This window comes from Lonchura striata, chromosome 1 (genome assembly GCF_046129695.1).
Source record: "Lonchura striata isolate bLonStr1 chromosome 1, bLonStr1.mat, whole genome shotgun sequence".
Classification (NCBI taxonomy): domain Eukaryota; kingdom Metazoa; phylum Chordata; class Aves; order Passeriformes; family Estrildidae; genus Lonchura; species Lonchura striata.
The window spans coordinates 125,402,523-125,421,396 of record NC_134603.1 but is presented as its reverse complement, the minus strand read 5'-3'; the positions used below and the strand labels follow the sequence as shown (position 1 = coordinate 125,421,396).

At 42.7% G+C, this 18,874-nt stretch overlaps 1 protein-coding gene across 1 annotated transcript in view; it reads right to left on the bottom strand.

The window, feature by feature from the left end:
• RAPGEF5 (Rap guanine nucleotide exchange factor 5) overlaps positions 1-18,874 on the bottom strand; it is a 155,566-nt gene that overhangs the window by 52,068 nt on the left and 84,624 nt on the right. The window contains exons 10-11 of the mRNA XM_021538260.2: positions 10,953-11,056; positions 10,534-10,622 (exon numbers count right to left, since the gene is read on the bottom strand). Of these exons, the coding sequence (XP_021393935.2) occupies positions 10,534-10,622; positions 10,953-11,056 (193 nt within the window). The remainder of the gene's footprint in view (positions 1-10,533; positions 10,623-10,952; positions 11,057-18,874) is intronic.

Sequence of the window (18,874 nt, the reverse complement as noted above, 5' to 3'; positions counted from 1 at the left end):
GGGGAAGGAGGAATTAACAGCATGAGAGTAAATTTAGTTCACAAGAGGGAAAAAAGCCGCTTTGAAGAACAGATTTCTTTCAGATTCTTAATACACAACCTCAAAGCACAGGTCTGCAGTGAATCCATCCTTCCACCCTGTGGGCGGGCAATGAAGGCGCTCTTTATATTCCTCAGAAAATGCTAATCTCACAAGCAAATCATTGTATTATAGCAACTTGGAGCACTGGAAACACTGGAATTCAAACTCTGAAGACAGCGCGTGAACTGTATTCTTGGACTCAGAGATACAGCAAGCACGTCAAGATACAGTTTTATCTTTTCAGCATTCTTACAAAAAAATTCCCCCATTCCATAAAAGCCTTATTCAAAAAAAGAAAAATACATTTAAAAATCAGAATTTCAGAGCACCATCTCTGAGTTTTATATCATTACAGATCCTGCTTTCAGGAAGGAATGCTTTGCTGTATCCTGAGAACAAGGCTCCAACTCAACAACCATCACAGTAAGTGCTAATGGCAACACGGGAGTCACTAATGTACAAACGCCTACTGAGGTCAGCAGCTGGGGAATCTTGGTGTGACCAAAGAAGAGTACCTGGATGACAGTGCACAGCTTTTCAACAGCTTTCAGACCAGGGTTGGATAGTAAAAGGCCTTAAGGAAGAAAAGGAGTGCAACACTAAGCAGTGAGAACAATAAGTGGGGGACCTGTGGTGAAGGGCCCCATGTTTGGGGTTCCTGAAGGACAAGGTGGTCTCGGGCTCCCGCTGAAGGAACAGAATCTGTGGACACTTTATAAGAAGCAGCAACATTGATATTTCATTTTTACAGTTCCAGTTCCTACTCTCACAGCTAACTGACCTGCCAGCCCACACACCATCTGTTGCTATTCCTCTTATGCTACTCTCTTAAAAATCAGGTCCCACTTTTCATCTACTAGAAACAGCACTTTTTAGATAACTGTACAGTTTTACAGTCAGCTTCAGTGAGCCACATTCTGGGAAAATACGAAGCAGGGCTGTATCTGGAGGCTGAGAAGATCTAGAAAGCTGTGTCACCTCTGCAGCAGAGGTTATCATGTTCTTGGTGGTTTGATCAAATTTCTGCAGGGGAATGGATCTCTAGTAGACAGAAGTCAGCAAGAGCTACCACAGTTTAGATTCATTTCAGAATTTGGCTATGATTTTTTGCTAAGCGGCTGTTGACTTCTTTGGTGTTCTCATGGCTCACTAGAGGCAGTATGACTTTAGTTGCAACAGAAGGTACCTGGCCTGCTTCATCTCCAGACCTGCAGCTGTGGAACTGACCTAACCTCCTGTGTATTATTTGAGCCAGACAGGGAATCAACACAAGTGGTTGGCGTATATCTAAGATGACAGGTCTCTTGATGAGAGACATTTCTTTGGCATGACCCCTGTTCAGTGATTCAGTTTTCCCCTTTGACTTTGTGGACCTCAGTCTAAATCTTCTGACCAGGGAAACACAAGTTATTTCTGCTACATTCGACACTGACCGGTCACACTTGCGTGATCAGAAAATGATCCAGATTAAGACAGAAACTAAGAAGCAACATTTGCTATTCTTTTTACCACTAAAATGAAAGAATTTTTATAAAGTTTTCTAATAATTTTTTATCCCTTCCATTTACTTCTTGGCTTAGTACCACCAGACAACTAGGAATTATCAAAAGCACCATTCTGAAAAATATTCTACAGAAATGCTTTTCAAATATACAAACATGTCTCTCAGCTACTTAATGCATCTGGTTATTTATAAATATACATATGACAATATATATAATTTCACGTATCTGAAATACTTTCTCCATTGATTTGGAAGTTACAGCACCTAGATTGCCAATGTTATGAGAGCAAAAGGGATGTTACAAATAACTGATTAAATGTCTTCAGCGTTACACTTCCAACAACCTTACCAAATTCACAGTGTCATAACACCTTATCTTCCAGGTACCTCATCAAATTGCTTCTATCACCCAAGTTTATTTTGCAGTACAACAAATGAACATTTTCTGCATTTTCTGAATTAGAAGCCTTTCCCACTGTCAAAATAAAATTACTTTTACCCTTAAAAATATTCTCCTGATAGACCTACACTTCCAAAATCTTTTCTGCTTAAACAACTAAGTTCATCAAAGACCCTGATATTGTCTACAATGCACATCTTCATAATAAATGGTTTCACACTAGGCTTTCATGACAGCTCCTTATCACTTTCTCACATAGCAAAAGGTGACAACAGGCAATAATGAATCACTGAATTACAGGGAAAAGACTGAGAAAACTAAGAAAACTAGGACAATTGGCTGTCATATAGAATGGTAGCTTTTTCTTCTGCAAATTTGGCTCAAACACAGAACATTAAACACTTGGGGCTCTAGTAGGTATTCTTGCATTGAGTACCAAAATAATGTATTTAGGTGCCTGCAGTGCACAAAGTGCCTCTTCGCTCCCTGGCACACTGAAACCATGTGTTTTTTGATTGCTACCTCAGTTACTTTCTCTCTCAGAAAGGCTCCAACTTGATAAGTGTACTCACAGCATAAAGTACTTGCCGCGATGAACTGAAAAAATACCATCTGTATCTACAAAGAGTCCTGATCATGCATAAGAGTGTTTATCATTCCCCATGTTGACTCTAGTTTCCCAGTTATTGGCTACAACAGCGGGACAATCAGGAGCAGCATTCCCAGACTCTGCCTTTACAAAAGTTTGCCCAAACAAGTTTTAGTGCCCAAGTGCAAATAAACCCTTTTCAGCTTCCATGTCCTCATTTCTCAGAAAAAACTGTCTGAGCTCCTGACACAAGAGAGCATCTTAGACATATTCCCCTTGTTGGCTGCATTATCTCTGGCACTGCAGCATGTCTGTCTGTCTGTAGTGAGCCCCAGACATGATGCTCCTTCTGCAAGCTGATTCAGCTCACTACTGTGACAGAAAGTAATCCTATCAAAGAGGAAAAAAAAATTCCTATTAAGTTACCTAAATCTACTTGGCACAAGATCAAGCCAAGCATAGAAGAGGAGATGGGCTAGCACGGCAAAGTGCAGTTAGAGAATGCCATACCTTCCCATTTGAGAAGCCAGTGTCACTGCTGGCAGCCTTGGTGCTTATTTCATGCTACCCAGAGCTCCAGCTTCTCTTGTCCCAGCTTCAGGTTCCACCATGCCATTCAGCAGAAAATGCAGCTGCCACTCTGCTGCAAACTGAACCAACAACTTGCTCAGTTATCCCACCTATCTTACTATAATCTTAGATTCTGATTAATTCTTTCCAAACTGCAATATGCTGCATGCAATACTCTGGGTCAGAGCAAAGATCCTCATAAAAAGAACTAGGTCTTTGATAGAGGATGCCCAACAGAAGAAAAATAACTCAAAAAAAAAAAAAAAAAACAAACACCAAACCAAACCAAAACAAAAAAATAAAAAAAAATAAAATAAAAAAAAAACCAAAAAAAAAAAAAAAAAAAAACAAACAAAAAAAAAAAAACAACAAAAAAAAAAAACAGAGTTATCTTCCTCAGACACAACCTCCTATCTTACAGCAACAGGCAGGGTAGATTTTCCAAATGGGAAAACATATTGATACCACTGCAGTGATGGAGTTTTTGCCAGGATTTTGCCTAGTTTGTGTTTAAACCTTTCAAATTTTGGCTTCCACAGAATACTCACAACAAGGAATTCCACAGTTTAGCTGTGCTTTATACTGTAAAACCACTTCTCTTTGTCAGTTATAAACCAAATTCACTGTGTTACAAAACACTTGCCTCATCATAAGAAACAATGAACAATTTTTACGTCTCACCTTCCCCACACAATTAATAGTCTTGTAGGTCACCACGTATCTCTTTTACCAAAAGCTGCCTTCCTACGATGACCAGACCTAGACCATTCTTAGATGTATTTAATCTATAATTCTAATCACCCTTGCTGATCGTTAACTTTATTTTCAACCTGAGCTGGGGGAGAAGAAGAAATCATATTATACATTCCATATTTCACAGTTACACAATGGTATAACTGCAGCTCTTGCTTGGCTTTTTTTCCTGATTAGCCTAAATACTACTTGCCTTTTTAACCAATGCTGATCAAAAATTCCCAAGAACTATCCACACTACCTCCATAGACCTATTTTCTACATGATAATAGTCAAGTCAGCACCCTGCTGAATATGTATAATAAGAATTTCCAATTCTTCATGGTAGAAAAACACATTACTTTGCATTTTTCAAACTTGGCTCCCATCTGCAATTTTAACCTGCAGTCACACAGATTTTTATTCCTTTCATCTTTCAGCAGCCATAGGGCTGGCTTGAGGGCCTGCTCCCAATTTATTTTCCCAGTTCTACACTGCCCCATTCTTACTATTTTCATGAGACTAATTTTGAGTTGGATCAGCTTCCTGATATAGCACAACAGCTCAAACAGGCAGTCAGATATAGGGATAACAGGGCATACAAGAACATCTTACATGGCCACCAAAGGTGAAACTATGGCTTTGTTTATCAGGAGACTCAACCATTTAATAATACAAGCACATGCTGTTACCTCAGATTTCATCACACTCAGCAGCACCCAGTCTTCAATGGAGAATTCCCTCCATTTTAAACACAGACAATTTACTCCTCACTCATTTTCTCTTTTAAGTAATTATCAGTCCTGAAAAGCATATCATTCCTGATGAAAATGATCCTTAAATTTCTTTCAGGATTTTTGGCCAGGGACTTTATCAAAAGCATTTTGAAAATATGAGTATAACATATAGGCACACCAGATCATGTATATCCTCATGCTCTTTCAAACATTTAACAGCCCTACAGGATACACAAGATCTGAAAGGTCTGCAAAAAATAATCCCCACATTTCCTTCTTCTCAGTATGTTTCTGTATACATTTCTTCCTTCTGCATCTACTGTACTGACACCCAATTTCCCAGCACAAATTCATAACTTCATGATGAAATTTTGCATCTAATCATACTCCTGCAATCAAGTCCAGCTGCTGTCCTCACCTGCACTCTTCTCACTCCCTGCCACCCTCCCTGTGTCAGGGGAGCAAATTTTATGTCACTGACAGATCAAGTGGATCTTAAAACCAATAATTTAATATCTCCTAGGTTAGTATCAATAGGACCAGCTTTGGATCTGCTACAGAATCACACGACAGACTGTAGAAGCACAGAAGTACAAGTGGCAAGAGTGGCTGGGAAAGGCTGAGCTGCTTCTTTCAACTCCAGCAACAATTTAGGCTAGAATAATGTATTGATAAAATGACAACCTTATTACTTAGACACTCCTCAAATAGTACCACTTCTTTTAATTGGTATCACATTTTCCACCTTCCTCTGTCACTCAAGCTGCTTTATATGATAGATTACACACTACTGTTAGGAGTTCAGCAATTTCATATCAGAGTTCCTTTAGAAATCTGCACGGAATAACATCTGATCCCGGTGATTTGTTACTATTCATTTTATTGATTTATTCTAAACCTACTTCTACTGACAGCCTAATTTAGAGATAGCTTAGACTCACACTGCATAAAGCAATGGTCCTCTGCAAGAGCCTCCCCAGGTTCTCTCATATTGAACACTGATATATATATTAATATTTTTTATCTTTTCTGTTATTCTTACATTGATGTGCTCAGCTAAATCTTATTCCCCTCCTATAAGCATGGCAGTAATATGCATTTAGCCCACTTATTTTACCAAATCTTCCTAAAACTTCAAGGAAAGGTTTACAAAATCCTTCAAAAATATGACATTTCATTATGAAGGACTGTTAAGAGGAAGGTTAGCAAGCATTTATTCTCTCCATGCTAAAACCTGGAAGGTAAGATCACAATGTGTTGGATAGGCAAGTATTTATTCTTGTTGACATCAGTCCACATGCATCAGATACACATACACTGACTGAGTGGCAGTCACAGGAGTACATTTTTCAACACCTTTTAATCATCAGTGAAAAGACAGTGAGCAAAAAACCTAATAACATCCTTCATAACGAAGAAAAAAATTATCAAAAGCAACCAGACCTTTTTTTCTTGGAATATCAAACAAAAGACAATCTAGAATAGGCAGAGCTTTTTCTCCCTTTTTCACAACTTCATTCAGCAGCTGACTACAGTCAGCTCATGCAGGATAGTACCATTCCCCTCCAAGGTCATGTACAGTTCCACAGAGGGTGCCACTGCCCAACAGCACAGCAGTGTCATTGGTGCAGTGCAGAAACAGAATGTGTTAAACAAAAGTAACTCTTACTACACAGGACTTCTAGGACAAATAGACATGGTCTGAAGGCCACTCCAAGGTGGTATGTTAAAATCCTAAAGGTAAAACTCTTTCTGTATGACAGGGGAGAGTTCCCACTAATCCAAGGATCATGCACATTCCCAGATAAGGTGACATAGCAAGGTACGGAAGTCATTACTCCTTTCTTTTCCTAGTCTAAAGAAATCCTGTCCATACTTATACTTTTCTGCCATTCTTTTAGCTATGTCATGAGGATTTGTCCTCTTTTTCTGTCCCTTTAATCTTTCTCCAGGCCCTCCATCATTTGCCACCCCAACATCTGCAATAGCCTAACAAAACTGTAATGCCTCCCCCTTGTCACAATCCCCTTCACCCAGTCCACTACAAAGATACATCAGTTAATACCGACACCACCATGTTGTTCCAGTGGTACCATTCCATGTTTATTTCCTTTCTCCAGATCACACTTTCCCTCTGCCTCTTGCTCTCAAAGACCTTCACAAATTAATCTCTTCTCTATTCATTCCCTGAAATGAATCCTGTAGTATGGAGGAAAAAAGACACGTGGTATCAGCAGATGCAGTGGGGGAGATTATGTTCTACTTAGCAATGTTCTACTTAAGCTGCCTGAGAGAGAGGGGTGACCCAATGGACTGAAGGAAATGGTCTGAGAGATCCAGGCAGGCCTGGAGCAGCATCAGTGGATGTGATGATCACTACATCTGCAAATGTTGAATGTAAGCGCCACAAAGCAGGACAGCATGTTTGAACAGAGACCAGCTGGAGGAAACTCCAAAGATGACATTGGGATAATATCTAGAGAAGGAAATGCTGCTAACATCCAAAAAATAAAGATTTTACATAAAAGAGCAATGATTCTGAAATAAATGGTGTTGTCAATGGGAAGGGATTAGAGAACCCAAGATGCTAAGATTTGGTCTCTTGAAGATTAGTTGTTCAAATCCCCACTCTTGATGAGGATTAGCCCAGGAGGTGTGTTTTGCATCTTCCACCTAGATACTGATGTATCTGAAGTGTTTCTCTATTCAGTTCTTAAAACCCCAAATTGCACTCTAAAATGCACACTCAGCAGACATTCCCCAGTGATTCCCGCCACCTTAGAGATGACTCAGAAAAGTTGTTTGTTACAGAAATTAAAAATCTCCATCCATGCCATAGCAGGAAACAAGAACAGTCTTCTTGGGGGTTGGTACTTAACATGTTGAAGTACCTCAGTGAAATGAAAACCTCCTCCCTTTGAGATGGAATGCTGGCAGGCCTCTGTTAGTGGCAAGCTCAAATTTAAGGTGATATCCCAAGAACTCACATATACTCCCTGTCACCGTCATCACAAAAATCCCTCAGTCATTAAACAATGACTAAATAAGTTAAGCCTAAAGAGTCTTGCATACCTCAGGCTTTGTAGATGTCCTGCCTCTGGAAGTCACCAGAGCAATAGACTAGTCTAGCTTTGCAGATTGCAGTGTCCTTTTCAGGTGTCCTCAGTTGCTAAAACAGTGCTCTGCTATGTCACTGGCACTGGGATAACTCTTCAGGTTGGGTCCCCACCTCTTTATTATAGCAGAGTTTATTAAACTGAGCGCCTAAAGTGTCTTGTTGCAGGTTTAGCAGCAGCTGAAGGAAGCCTTGCAGACTGTGTTGGACACCAGTAAAATTTTCTCCAGATGAGCCCCAAAACCTGCTTTACACTCTCAGGTGCAAGTGGTGTCTGCTGACTTGGGCTAGAAAATGGAGGCTGGCTAGAGCAATCCATGGCTCAGCCATGTCGGTGTTTGGAAAAGGCAGGTTCCATGACCACGCCAGCCCCAGGAGAGCAGATTTTCTGTGAACAACCTTTGAGGGCTGCAGTTATGATTTGGCATACAAAGGGTGGGAATGAAAACATGCAGAGCATCCCTCCTTGGGAAGGGGTCAAAAAGAACAACAACCCCCTGTGCACCTTCGAATGTAAGAACAGCCCTTTTTCTTGCTCTTTACAGACACAAATAAGGAAACTGCATTGGGGCTTGAGGGAAAGCAACAGGCCATGGAAGTCATCCTGGAACTGGCAAACAGACAGCGGGAGCAGAAGCTGGGTACAACAACATTGTCCTTTCATGTTCTGTGAAGCTATGCCTGCTAAAACACAAGCCTGAGGGGCTCTGCAACTCGATCATTCTCTGAGACGTGCCAGATTGGCACTAGAAAAAAATACAAAACGCAGCAAATCCAAGTACCCAAATGGCAGAAGGATGCCTTCAGGTACACGCAAAAAGCTGTACATATGCACAATCAACATCCCATACTTCCTCATGCTAACGGCAACTGAGTCTGCAAAAGAAGCTGGTAAAAACCATTACAGGGCATCCCTCTCATAAACCACTGGGAAACATTAACTCCTAAAGTCTTTCATTTTGATGAAGTTCTGTATTACCAGATTGATCAAGTCAGAAGAAAATGGTATCTGAGGAACTACCCTCGAGGGAATGGAAAACTGCTGGGCAAGTTTAGCACACATCTTTGTGATGGCAAAAAACCAAAGGCACAGCTACTTTGTTCTGCTCTTGGGATCCAGTTAACCGTGGCTACAGGGCAGAGCCTAATTGTTTCTTTCCAAAGGAGCTAGGATAAGGCAGAGGTGAGGGGAAGCTTATCAACCTTTGAATACTTTACCATCTGCTAAGAACCAAGCAAGTAATGGTTTTAACATTTGGTTTGAGGACAATTTACCGACCTCCGTATACAACAAAAAGACCAGCTTAGGAACAGCCTCTCTGTGATGTGAGGGAGAGAGAGTAAAGAGATAAAAAAAAAAGGTAGTACATGGGAGGATATATACAGCATCTAACACTTTACACAAGGCGTGCTTTGCTTTTACAAACACCAAAATATAACGTATATCACTACTGAAAGTATCATTGTTTTCCAGCAAGATTGTGAGTTTATAAAATAAGATGAAGCAGACTATAAAGACTGGCAGTTGATGTTCCCCAATATATGTGTGATAAACATTAATGAAAAAAAAACTTATTCTATTCCAATATTTGACCTTAAAAGACCAAGGAAGCATCCTCACCACACTGCCTACAAGCTGGTTCAAGTAAATTACACCTATAACTAGCCTGCTTCATCTGTGGAAGGAAAACAACCACAGCCTCTCTCTGCACTAAATATTAATGTCTAGGCAGACAAAAGCAGCACTAGGAACACTGTAATAATATCACTGGCAGACACTATGTGTTTCTTTGGGGCACTCACACATCAGCACTAGGAATATATACGCCTGTTGTCCCACCTTAAACTAATGACTTGTTCTGAGACATTCCTCTGGGAATCACAGTTGTTATTTATATTTTCAGACATTTAAAGGATTAAAGTGTGTTTATTCTCGGTAATCTCATTTGTAGAGAAAGATATATACAGGCATCAGGAGTATGCATTTTCAGCCTATTGGGAATGACCAAATACAGAGTGCCGTTGGCGGCCACCTACCCTCTCTCCTCTTCAGTATTCAGGACCTCCAAAAGTCTCACCAGCCTGGCTGCTTCCATTAAAAGTATCTATGAATTGCAGGTTACAGGCACTTCTAATAAACTACTCCATGAGCTCTTGGTGACAAGAAGATGTGCATATAGCCAAGAGATCCAGCTGGAAATTAAACTTCATGCATGTCAAGTAGCCCCATTCATATAAAATTGCTCTAGGCTGGAATGAAATATCACTGGTTGAAGAAAAATAACTAGAGCACTGGGCGATACGGTGTTCCCCGGGCTATGAGGAAATGTATAAACCGCTTTAATGAAACAGATGTGCCGAAGTACTGGGGTGGTGGCAAAACGAGTGGCTGGTCAGGAGGTGAGGCGCGCTGCAAGCATCCGGATACAGGATGGATACAGGAACAGCTGCAGGCTGCGAGGGATGGCAGCCCTGTCTGCAGAGAGACGGTGCTGTACAAAGCCCGCCGCAGCCGGCGCTGCCCCGGCGGCAGCCAAAGCCGAAGGCAAACCGGTTCAAGTTGCTGCCGAGCGGCTCCGCTACCGCCGGCGCTCCTGCCCCGGGGCCGGTGCCGCTCCGCCACCGCCCGGCTGCCGCGCCACACTCGGGGATTCCTCCCCGCCTCGCCCCCGCTGCACGCCCGGCCGGCAGCGGCTTTCGGCCAGGCGTGCCCGAGCGATCCCCGCGCCGCTCTGCCGGCACCGGGACCGGCGCCTCTCCCCCATCCCCGGCCGCCGCCGCCTCCCCGCCGGGCTCGCTCCTTACCCGTCTCTTTGTCCTGGGCGGCTTCCAGGTGCAGGTCGCTGAGGAGATGCTCCAAAATCTTCTCCGGCGTCCCCGACACCACCACGTATCTGTCGGAAAGCAGAGAGTCCCCGGAGTCATCCTCGGTGGAGGACTGCGAGCGGCTGCTCCACTCATCCTCCTCGTCCTCCTCGTCGATGTACTTGAAGTAAGGCACGTCGAAGGTGGGCAGCGGCCGCTCCCCGCCGCGGCCCGCCAGCGCCTCGGGCACCCGCGCCCTGCCGCTGCCCATGGCGCCCGCTCCCTGCGCGCCGCCGCCCGGCCCTAAGCTCCCCCCGCCGGGGCCATCGCCCTGCCGGGGCCGCGGGCCGCGCCCCGCCCGCCGCCGAGCCCGGCCCGGCCGGCCCAGCGCCGCACGCCCGGAGCCGCGGAAGCCTTACCTCCCGCGCCGCTCGGGGGCCGGGCTGCGTGACCACACCTTCCGCAGCACCAGCGCCGCGCCGGCCGCCTCCCGCGCCCGCTCGCCGCCGCCTCCATCGTCCACCTTCCGTGCACAGAGGGACAGAGAGAGCGCGGTCAGTGCCCAGCGCGCTCGGGGCTGGGGCTGCCATCCCGCCGCCCGCGGGAGCCGCCGCCGGAGGCTTAAACTGGGGAGGGGGCTCTTTGCACCCCGGGACAGGGAGGCGGAACGGGCTCCCTTTGTGAGAGGCGCTGGGCTCCGTGTGCTGGATTTTAATGCACAGAACCCAGTGAGAGGGGGGCTTTCAATATGTGGGTTTCCGGGTCCCCAAGGTGATGGTTTGTTTAATTCCCAGACAGTCAAACAAAGCAGGGGACAGGTAACAATAGTCTGAAAGCGGCAAGTGCTCCCGAGCGTGACAGTAATAGAGAGGCAGAATACACCTTCTCTGAACCTTCTCCCCTGTACTTCAGTAAAGGCAATACAAACAGTGGAGCAGGCATGTAATGTGTACCTCTGAGCATCTCCTAAAATACTCCGTGTACGGATCTCCCTTCTTTTCAACAACTTTTTAACTTGGGAAACAAACACCCCCACAGAAAGTTCAGCCCAGTGACCGCTGCATGTGTGAATCCTGGCTAAGCTGCGCTTTGTACCCCGAGTTTCTCCCTCCCCGCTCCCTGAAACGGAAGGGAGGTGAGCCCCGATCCATTTGTGCACACGCAGCCCGCATCCCCAGCGAGCCGGAGCCAGCTGACTGAGCAGTGCGGAGATGAGGGCTGGCTGCTGACCGAGCAGGGCGCAGTGAAACGCGGCGGCTGCCGGAGAGCGGCGCGCAGCCCCCTGCGAGATCCTCCTGGCACGTTCAGTCACCGCAGAGTGAGCGACACAAAAGAGGCAGCTGTTTCAATGCAAGTACATCCCAGTAGGTGCTGTTCCTCTAATTCTGACCTGGTTTAGTTATATGGTTCAGTATGCCAAACACACATATGAAGGCCATACATGTAGTACTCAAAGAAGAGAAAATAGCATTTATGCATGAAGTGTACAGTATCCAGCAGTGAAAAAGACTTCTAATGGGTTAGAAATTGTTAAGGAGCAGAGCTACCATGGCATAATAAGGGAGAGAAACCACTTTATGATTCCTCTCTCTATTATTTTATTTTTTATTCCGAGACCCAGTGAATCTGACTGCTACTTCTGGTTGTCACTGTGGTGCAGACATGCCCAAAGATGCAGCCCCTGCCCTGAAGAAGTTTTCTTTATCAGTAAAGAACATGTAGAATTGATCTATTAAATTTCTGCAAGGTCAGAAATACAGGTACTGAGCCAATTAATATAAGATATTCATTGTAACACTCCCAGGAGACATTACTGAGCAGCCACGTTACAAGAATACTGATGCATAATTGTAATCTTCCATTTCACTGGCCATGTTTTTTTGTTGCCTACATATTTGAAAAACTGCAATGAAATAAGCAGCAAAAGAGAAGGAGAGGAAGAACAGGCACATCATTAAAGCAATTCAGTAAAAGGGAGGTTTATCCAAACAAATAAATTGCTCCATTTCTCTGTCTCTTCTCTGGCATTTCCATCCTCTAAAATAGTCCTGATCCTCATTTCCCTGTGTTCACTGACATTCCAAACTGCAGCACATGGAGAACGTATGTGATGTATGGTGCTGTATTTGTACAAGCCATCTATTTCCTCATATATGGGAATGGATTTTAAGCACACCCATATACATTACATACATGAGCAGCTGGCAGCAAATCAACAGGGAGCACTGGGAGGGTGAAAGCTCTTTCATACTGAAAGGACATTAACAATGGTTGGTGTAGAAGACAGTGTTTCCCCTTCAGCATCTCACTAGGCAGAAATATTTTCAAAAAACCTTTGGAGTAGGTGTTAGAAAATTTAGAGCATAAAGTGCCCCAAAACTAAGATTTTCATAAGGCTCTTCCTCTTGTTCTTCCCTCTTTTAGTAATTTCAAGGAAGAGAAAAATCAACATATTTTATCAGAAATTGGGCAAAACTAAGGCCAATTGGGTTCAAGTTGGATTTTCATTACCTATAATAAATATTTCCCTGAAAAAAATGAGAGGAATAGAGAATTTCTTTATTTTGCTATCTTATATCAAAAAAAAATTTCACTTTAAGGGAAGAATTACTATTTCATTAAATCTCCACTTATACATTACATATTTTTGTGTTCAGTCAGGCCCTTTAATCATACAACAAGCCACAACAATTAACCTGAACAAAGCAAAGCACATAGGCAAGTCCTACATATTTTCACAAGGTCCGATTTCAATATAGATATTACTCTAAAATGACATCAAGGCACGCTTCATTTACCAGAACCTGGAATGGTCCGTGAAATAATTCTTGCTGGAAGAAAACCACACTGTTCTCAGCGTGCTCCGTCTAAATCCAGTGACGGATGAGGAGGATGCAAGGGGCCCCCAAGTGACAGCGGCGTGTACTGAAGGGCAAGGCAGCACCCTGGCCGAGTCCCTGAAAGTCAGCAGACTGACTCAAGAGACGTTTTCATCACTCTTCCAATTAACAACGAAGCCTTCCAGCAGTTTTCCAGACCTTCACACAGCCCTTGCAACCTTCGCCGGCCGTGCAGGGGAACAGAGGCACAGCATCACCATCTCTCATTTTATGGCTGGGCAGAAGGATCAGGGCAGAGAGACCACCACAGAATCCCAGTTCGCCTGGGTGATGCTCTGCTGGCACCTGGACTTTGAGTCCCCCACGCTGACTATCTGATATTTATTTTGCTCCAGGGCAGCAGGTAGGAAATTACTCCCAGTAGCCTTGATCAGAAGACATTTGGACTTGAGGTGGGACAGAAAGAGGTAGAGCACCAAAATTCTGCAGAGGTAAACTGCCATCTCACTTTACATGTGGCCTTATGAACACTCTCTCTGTCTCATCAAGCACCATTCACATCCTGTAAGGATGTTATAATCAATCCATGGTGCACATTACCCATCACAATGAAATTTAGCTAGCTCTGCATCTGTCAGCCACTATATTTCACATTTATTACAGCTTTTAATTAATCATCTCTTGATAGCTAAACACAGCACTATCAACCTCGATGTCAGTTCCCAGCAGGAGTTTCAAGTAAACAGCAAGGTTCTCTGGACTCAGTGGATCTTCCAACCAATATTATAGCAAATTTTCCACTCCTCTCATCCATCTTTCTAATACTGAGGTAAGCCATTTATCTCCTGGGTAATATATTTTAACAGCAGACAAGTGCTACCTTTATTTTCAGCATGAAAGGAGCCCTGGGGTGGTATAAATATTTATATGCTTATAGGAATGAAACAGCTGGAAGTCATTGCTTAGTGGGCCTCAACTTGTGAGTTACACTTTGCATGAGCAGGAATATGACCCCTGAATTAGCACAGAGGAAGAAGGAAGCAGAAGGAACCCATGGCATTGTTGAAAACAGCCACAGTGGGCTGGCTTCCTTATGGAAGCCATTAGGTTTCTAGGTTATTTGCAATTGGCAGGGAAATACACAATCCGTGGCCAAAGCAACTGATAACTTTGGTATCAGGGATATTTCTGAGTTCCTTGCATTCCTGAGTTTGGCCTTTTAATTAATTAAAAAAGGATCCAACACCCAGAATGCACTGCCTCCTCCCTTCCTGTGAGAAATCTCCACTACTAGAAATAGCTTTTAAAAGCTGCTCTGCTTTCCACCAGCTTTCTAACAGAAAAAAACCATTATGCTCTGCAACAGACAGTATATTCAGAAGCCTGCTTCACTGAAAAGAAAATCCATGCTCACATAATTACTCCAGGACAGGAGTGCAAAGATTAATTTCTGTATCTGTGTAGATTAATTTCTGTATCTGTGTTAGCCATTACCAAAGTGCCTGTTATGCTGGAACATCCTTAACCAGCAATGCAAACTATGCACTTCCCAAAGACAGAACTTTTGTTCAACATCTCTTCACCTGCTTTTTTAAAAAAGGAGTCAGACCCAGAGCTGTCCCAGCCAATACCAGAGCCAGACAGAGTCACACAGTGCCAGTTTCAGTGGGTAAAAAAGTAATACAGGAACTAAGAGTTAACCTATAAGGCACCTATAAACTTAATGAAGCATGGAAAATCCAGTGCACAGACAGATTTTCCTGCTGCCAAACAGCTAAGCAAAGGCAAAGAGAATCTTCTTTGGGCAACACGCAACAAAGCAAACTTTACATAGCCTATCTGCTTCAAAATCACATTAAAGGACAAAGAAATTGCCTCTTCTAAAAGTTATGGAGGGCAGGAACATTTTGTTTTCCTAGCATAATTTGGTAAAACTGACTCAACACAATCAGATAATGTCAATCACTTCTGCCTCTATGTCTTTTGATGCTGGTGCCAGGTCATGCCCTTGAGAGGTACGGGAAAAGATGTACGAAGAGGATTCCCAGGGCTGTTTGTGTTCTGAAGAGGCGACCGCTCCCCTCAAGGAATTTAAGGAGCTTCCCTGTGCACACAGGAACATATCCAAGCAGTGTGAAACACAAGAGCAGACTCAGGAAGTGGGGTCAGAAGAACAAGTGTAGAGAAGCTTTGACTGCCCATGCAGGGAAAGTTCTCAAATTGGTGACAGAGCCTGACAAAAGCCACAAAATAACAAGATCCTCATTTCCAAAGACTAACTGTTTTGCTGGGCAGGTGTCTTTTTGCTTGGATATTATAATGTCTCTTGTATATGCTATCCATGCAAAAGAAGAACATGAAAAAGACAGAAAAGTAAAAAAACTGAGAAATATTGACTGTAATCTTTGTATTATCTAATGTAGTTCCTTTGAATAAAACACTTTTTTTAAATCTGTCCTGCTCCATCCTTACACCTCTTCCGTGTTCAGCGTATGTTGAGACTTACCTTGGAGACTGGGTCCAGGCTAAGACAAAAGGCCTTTGCAGTGTGGCATTGAGGTCCCCAAACCTGCCCACTGAGGACTAGGTTGGACACACCAAAAGTGAGAGAGCTATATCTCCATCCTGGCTCATTGCATCCTACAAGCACGTTCTGGTTTTAACAGCCAGGAGCTGCAGCTGTACAGAAAGCCCTTCAAGCTCTGGCTGAAGCATGCTTGGAGCTTCCAAAGCCTTCAAATATTAACCTCCAGAGCTCTAGAAACGCTTTACAGAGGTGGTAGAAACTGCGTTTTTTGCCCTCTAACTTGGGTCATATTTGGGCAAATATTTATGAAGATGGCAAAAAAACTGCAAAGGAATTTCAGATCCCACCTCAGAATAATAAGGGTATAAGAGCTTTTCAGAGAAGTACTGCCAATTTTTCTTTTTTTTCTTTTTTTTTGATACAAAAAACAGGATTTACCCCTAACTTCACTCAGCTGCTTCTGAACAATGTTGACTGCATTCTTCATATAGAATTACATAGGCTGATGCAGACACCTTTCAGAACAAACAGAAAATATAGAACAACTCCTAGAAGCAATGGAAAATGATATCTTGCAATGTGAGACATTTGCTAGTGCTAATAATCGACAATGAGGTGAGTCCTGGCTATAAAATATAGGCACACTTATACTGCAAACATAAAAGAAAGGGAAAGGAAAAAAAAGAAAACACATTCTATTAACAGATCTAAGATACTTTCAGACAGCTTCTATGAAGGCTAAAGGTGATCGCTTTCTTACTTCTGTGTGTTTCTCCCTCGAACCTGTTATTATGGAAACTGCAAAATTAGATCTAAAGTCAGCAAAACACAAACATGTACAAAATTATTCTTTGCAGACTATTCTCCTTCATTTGACAAAAAAATGGAAGTGAACAGATCACAATTCATACGAGGGTGGATGACAATATCTCTGATCTCTGTGGATAATCCATCTCAGAATATGTTACTGCATTTCAGAGAGTTTCAAGAGAGATCAAAATCTGTATTAAGATGTTTGATTCACTTTCAACTACCACAGAAGGAAAGCTTTCAAAGTCACCAGTACAATTCAACCCCACTATGTAAGGAGGAGACCAGTATTTTTTCTGCAGTGGTTACCCTCTCTTAATTTTAGAAAGATGAAAATTAAAAAAAACAGTTACTACTCTACCTCAACTTAAAATATGAAAACATGAAAGGTTTTCAATGGGACTGCTTGTTTTGAAGTTGCAAGATCACTTTTTCCAAGTATCAAGGGAAAAATTACTTTAGAGGACTGCAGGACCATCAATGTTTGTCATAGATTTTTTTACTGACTCCTTTCTTAAAAGAAGTTTGTCATATGGCAATTCTTAAGCATAAAAAAAAAATTGTTACCTAAGGCTGTGTTGTTTCATTTCACTACAAAATACAGCTCATAGGATATATATATTGCATTTTATTATTTTTTATGATGTCATGATCTTTTCCCCAGTTCTCTGTACTCTTTAATGTTTTTGTTTTCGCCTGCAGTTGTTTATCCCTTAATGAAAGTGGGTTAACGACAGTATACTGGTAGAAATCAACTAATGACATTAACATGCCTCACACAGTGATTTTGTTTTGAGTCTCAGGGACTTCTGACTGGTCTGTAAAACCATAAAACACTCTAAATTTTCGACCACAGGAAAAAACACCCAGGCATTGTACCAAAACTTCCTAGCGGTCTCACACTGAGCTATCAGTCTGACAGATGCACAACAGCAACAACCTCCTCTGAAATTTATCAGCTACACAAATGGCGATAAAATGAGCACAAGCCACAGCACAGGAAAAAAAAATCAAAATCCTTTGTTGCTGAAGCCAGTTTTGAATCCTATGTCTGATAATGCACAGAACAAGCCCTTTTAGAAAAACTGTTGGTGCTGTCATCTGCATACTGAGCATCTACAGCAAAGGCGACGTTCATAACAAGTTATCCTTGAAGAGGGGTCAAAAGGACAGTGCTGGTAAGACAGAGATGACAGACAACAGGCATCAGGGAAAAGATTAATATCCCTACACAGTCATACATCAAGGAACACAATTTTTGCCTGTAATCCCAAAACTGCTGAGAGTAGGATTATTTCTGCTTTCTCTATTACTAAGAAGAAAGAAACTGGAATAGGGCACTGCTAAATGTGAGTCCTTATGTGAGCTGAAGGGTTGCAGTCAGGTCCTAAGCGAAAAAAAAAAACCCAAAAGCTCAGTTGCATGATGTTCCCAAGCAGTGGTCCAGCTACAAGCTGGGCGGGGGGAGGGTTCATTGTGCAAGCCACTTAAAAATATGAAAAAAGTTTGTGTAGTTAAAGAAAGGCAAAAGAAGTGAAAAAAGAGGAACCTCATGAAGTTTTCACAGAATCATAGAATTGTTTATGTTGGAAAAGACCTTTGAGATGAAGTCCAGCCACCAGAAGGTTCACAGTTAAAAAGGAAAAAAAATCTTAATATTCTTTGGAAAATAACAGAAGCATAAAATCCATGACTGAAAGCAGGAATCCTGGTGTACACTTCCTGTGGCACACTTCGATGGTGCTGAGCTGCAGTACAGTTGCAGATACAATTGCACTGTTTGGACAGGCAAGAAGTGTCCTAAATAGAGACCAAATTGTTTGTACCCCTGACTGGCCCCAAATTTCCTCTAAATATATTTAAGATGAGAACACTTTAAGGATTGGGCTTTAATGAAAGGAAGCAATGCCTCTAACACAGGAAAAAGAGCACACTTTCTAAAATAAGATGAAAAAACCATTACTGGTGTCACAACCACCAAAGTAATGTTATCATAACCTTAACACTCCACAACTCTTTGTTGGTTAATGAGAAATGTCTTCTCACAACAACTGAAGGCTATGCATTTCAGTTTTCCCTTTCTTGGAGCACATGCTCTTCATAGCTATTAGTGGGTAAATCTGACAGCCAGACAGAGAGCTACCCCCTTGGCAAGAACAACTGA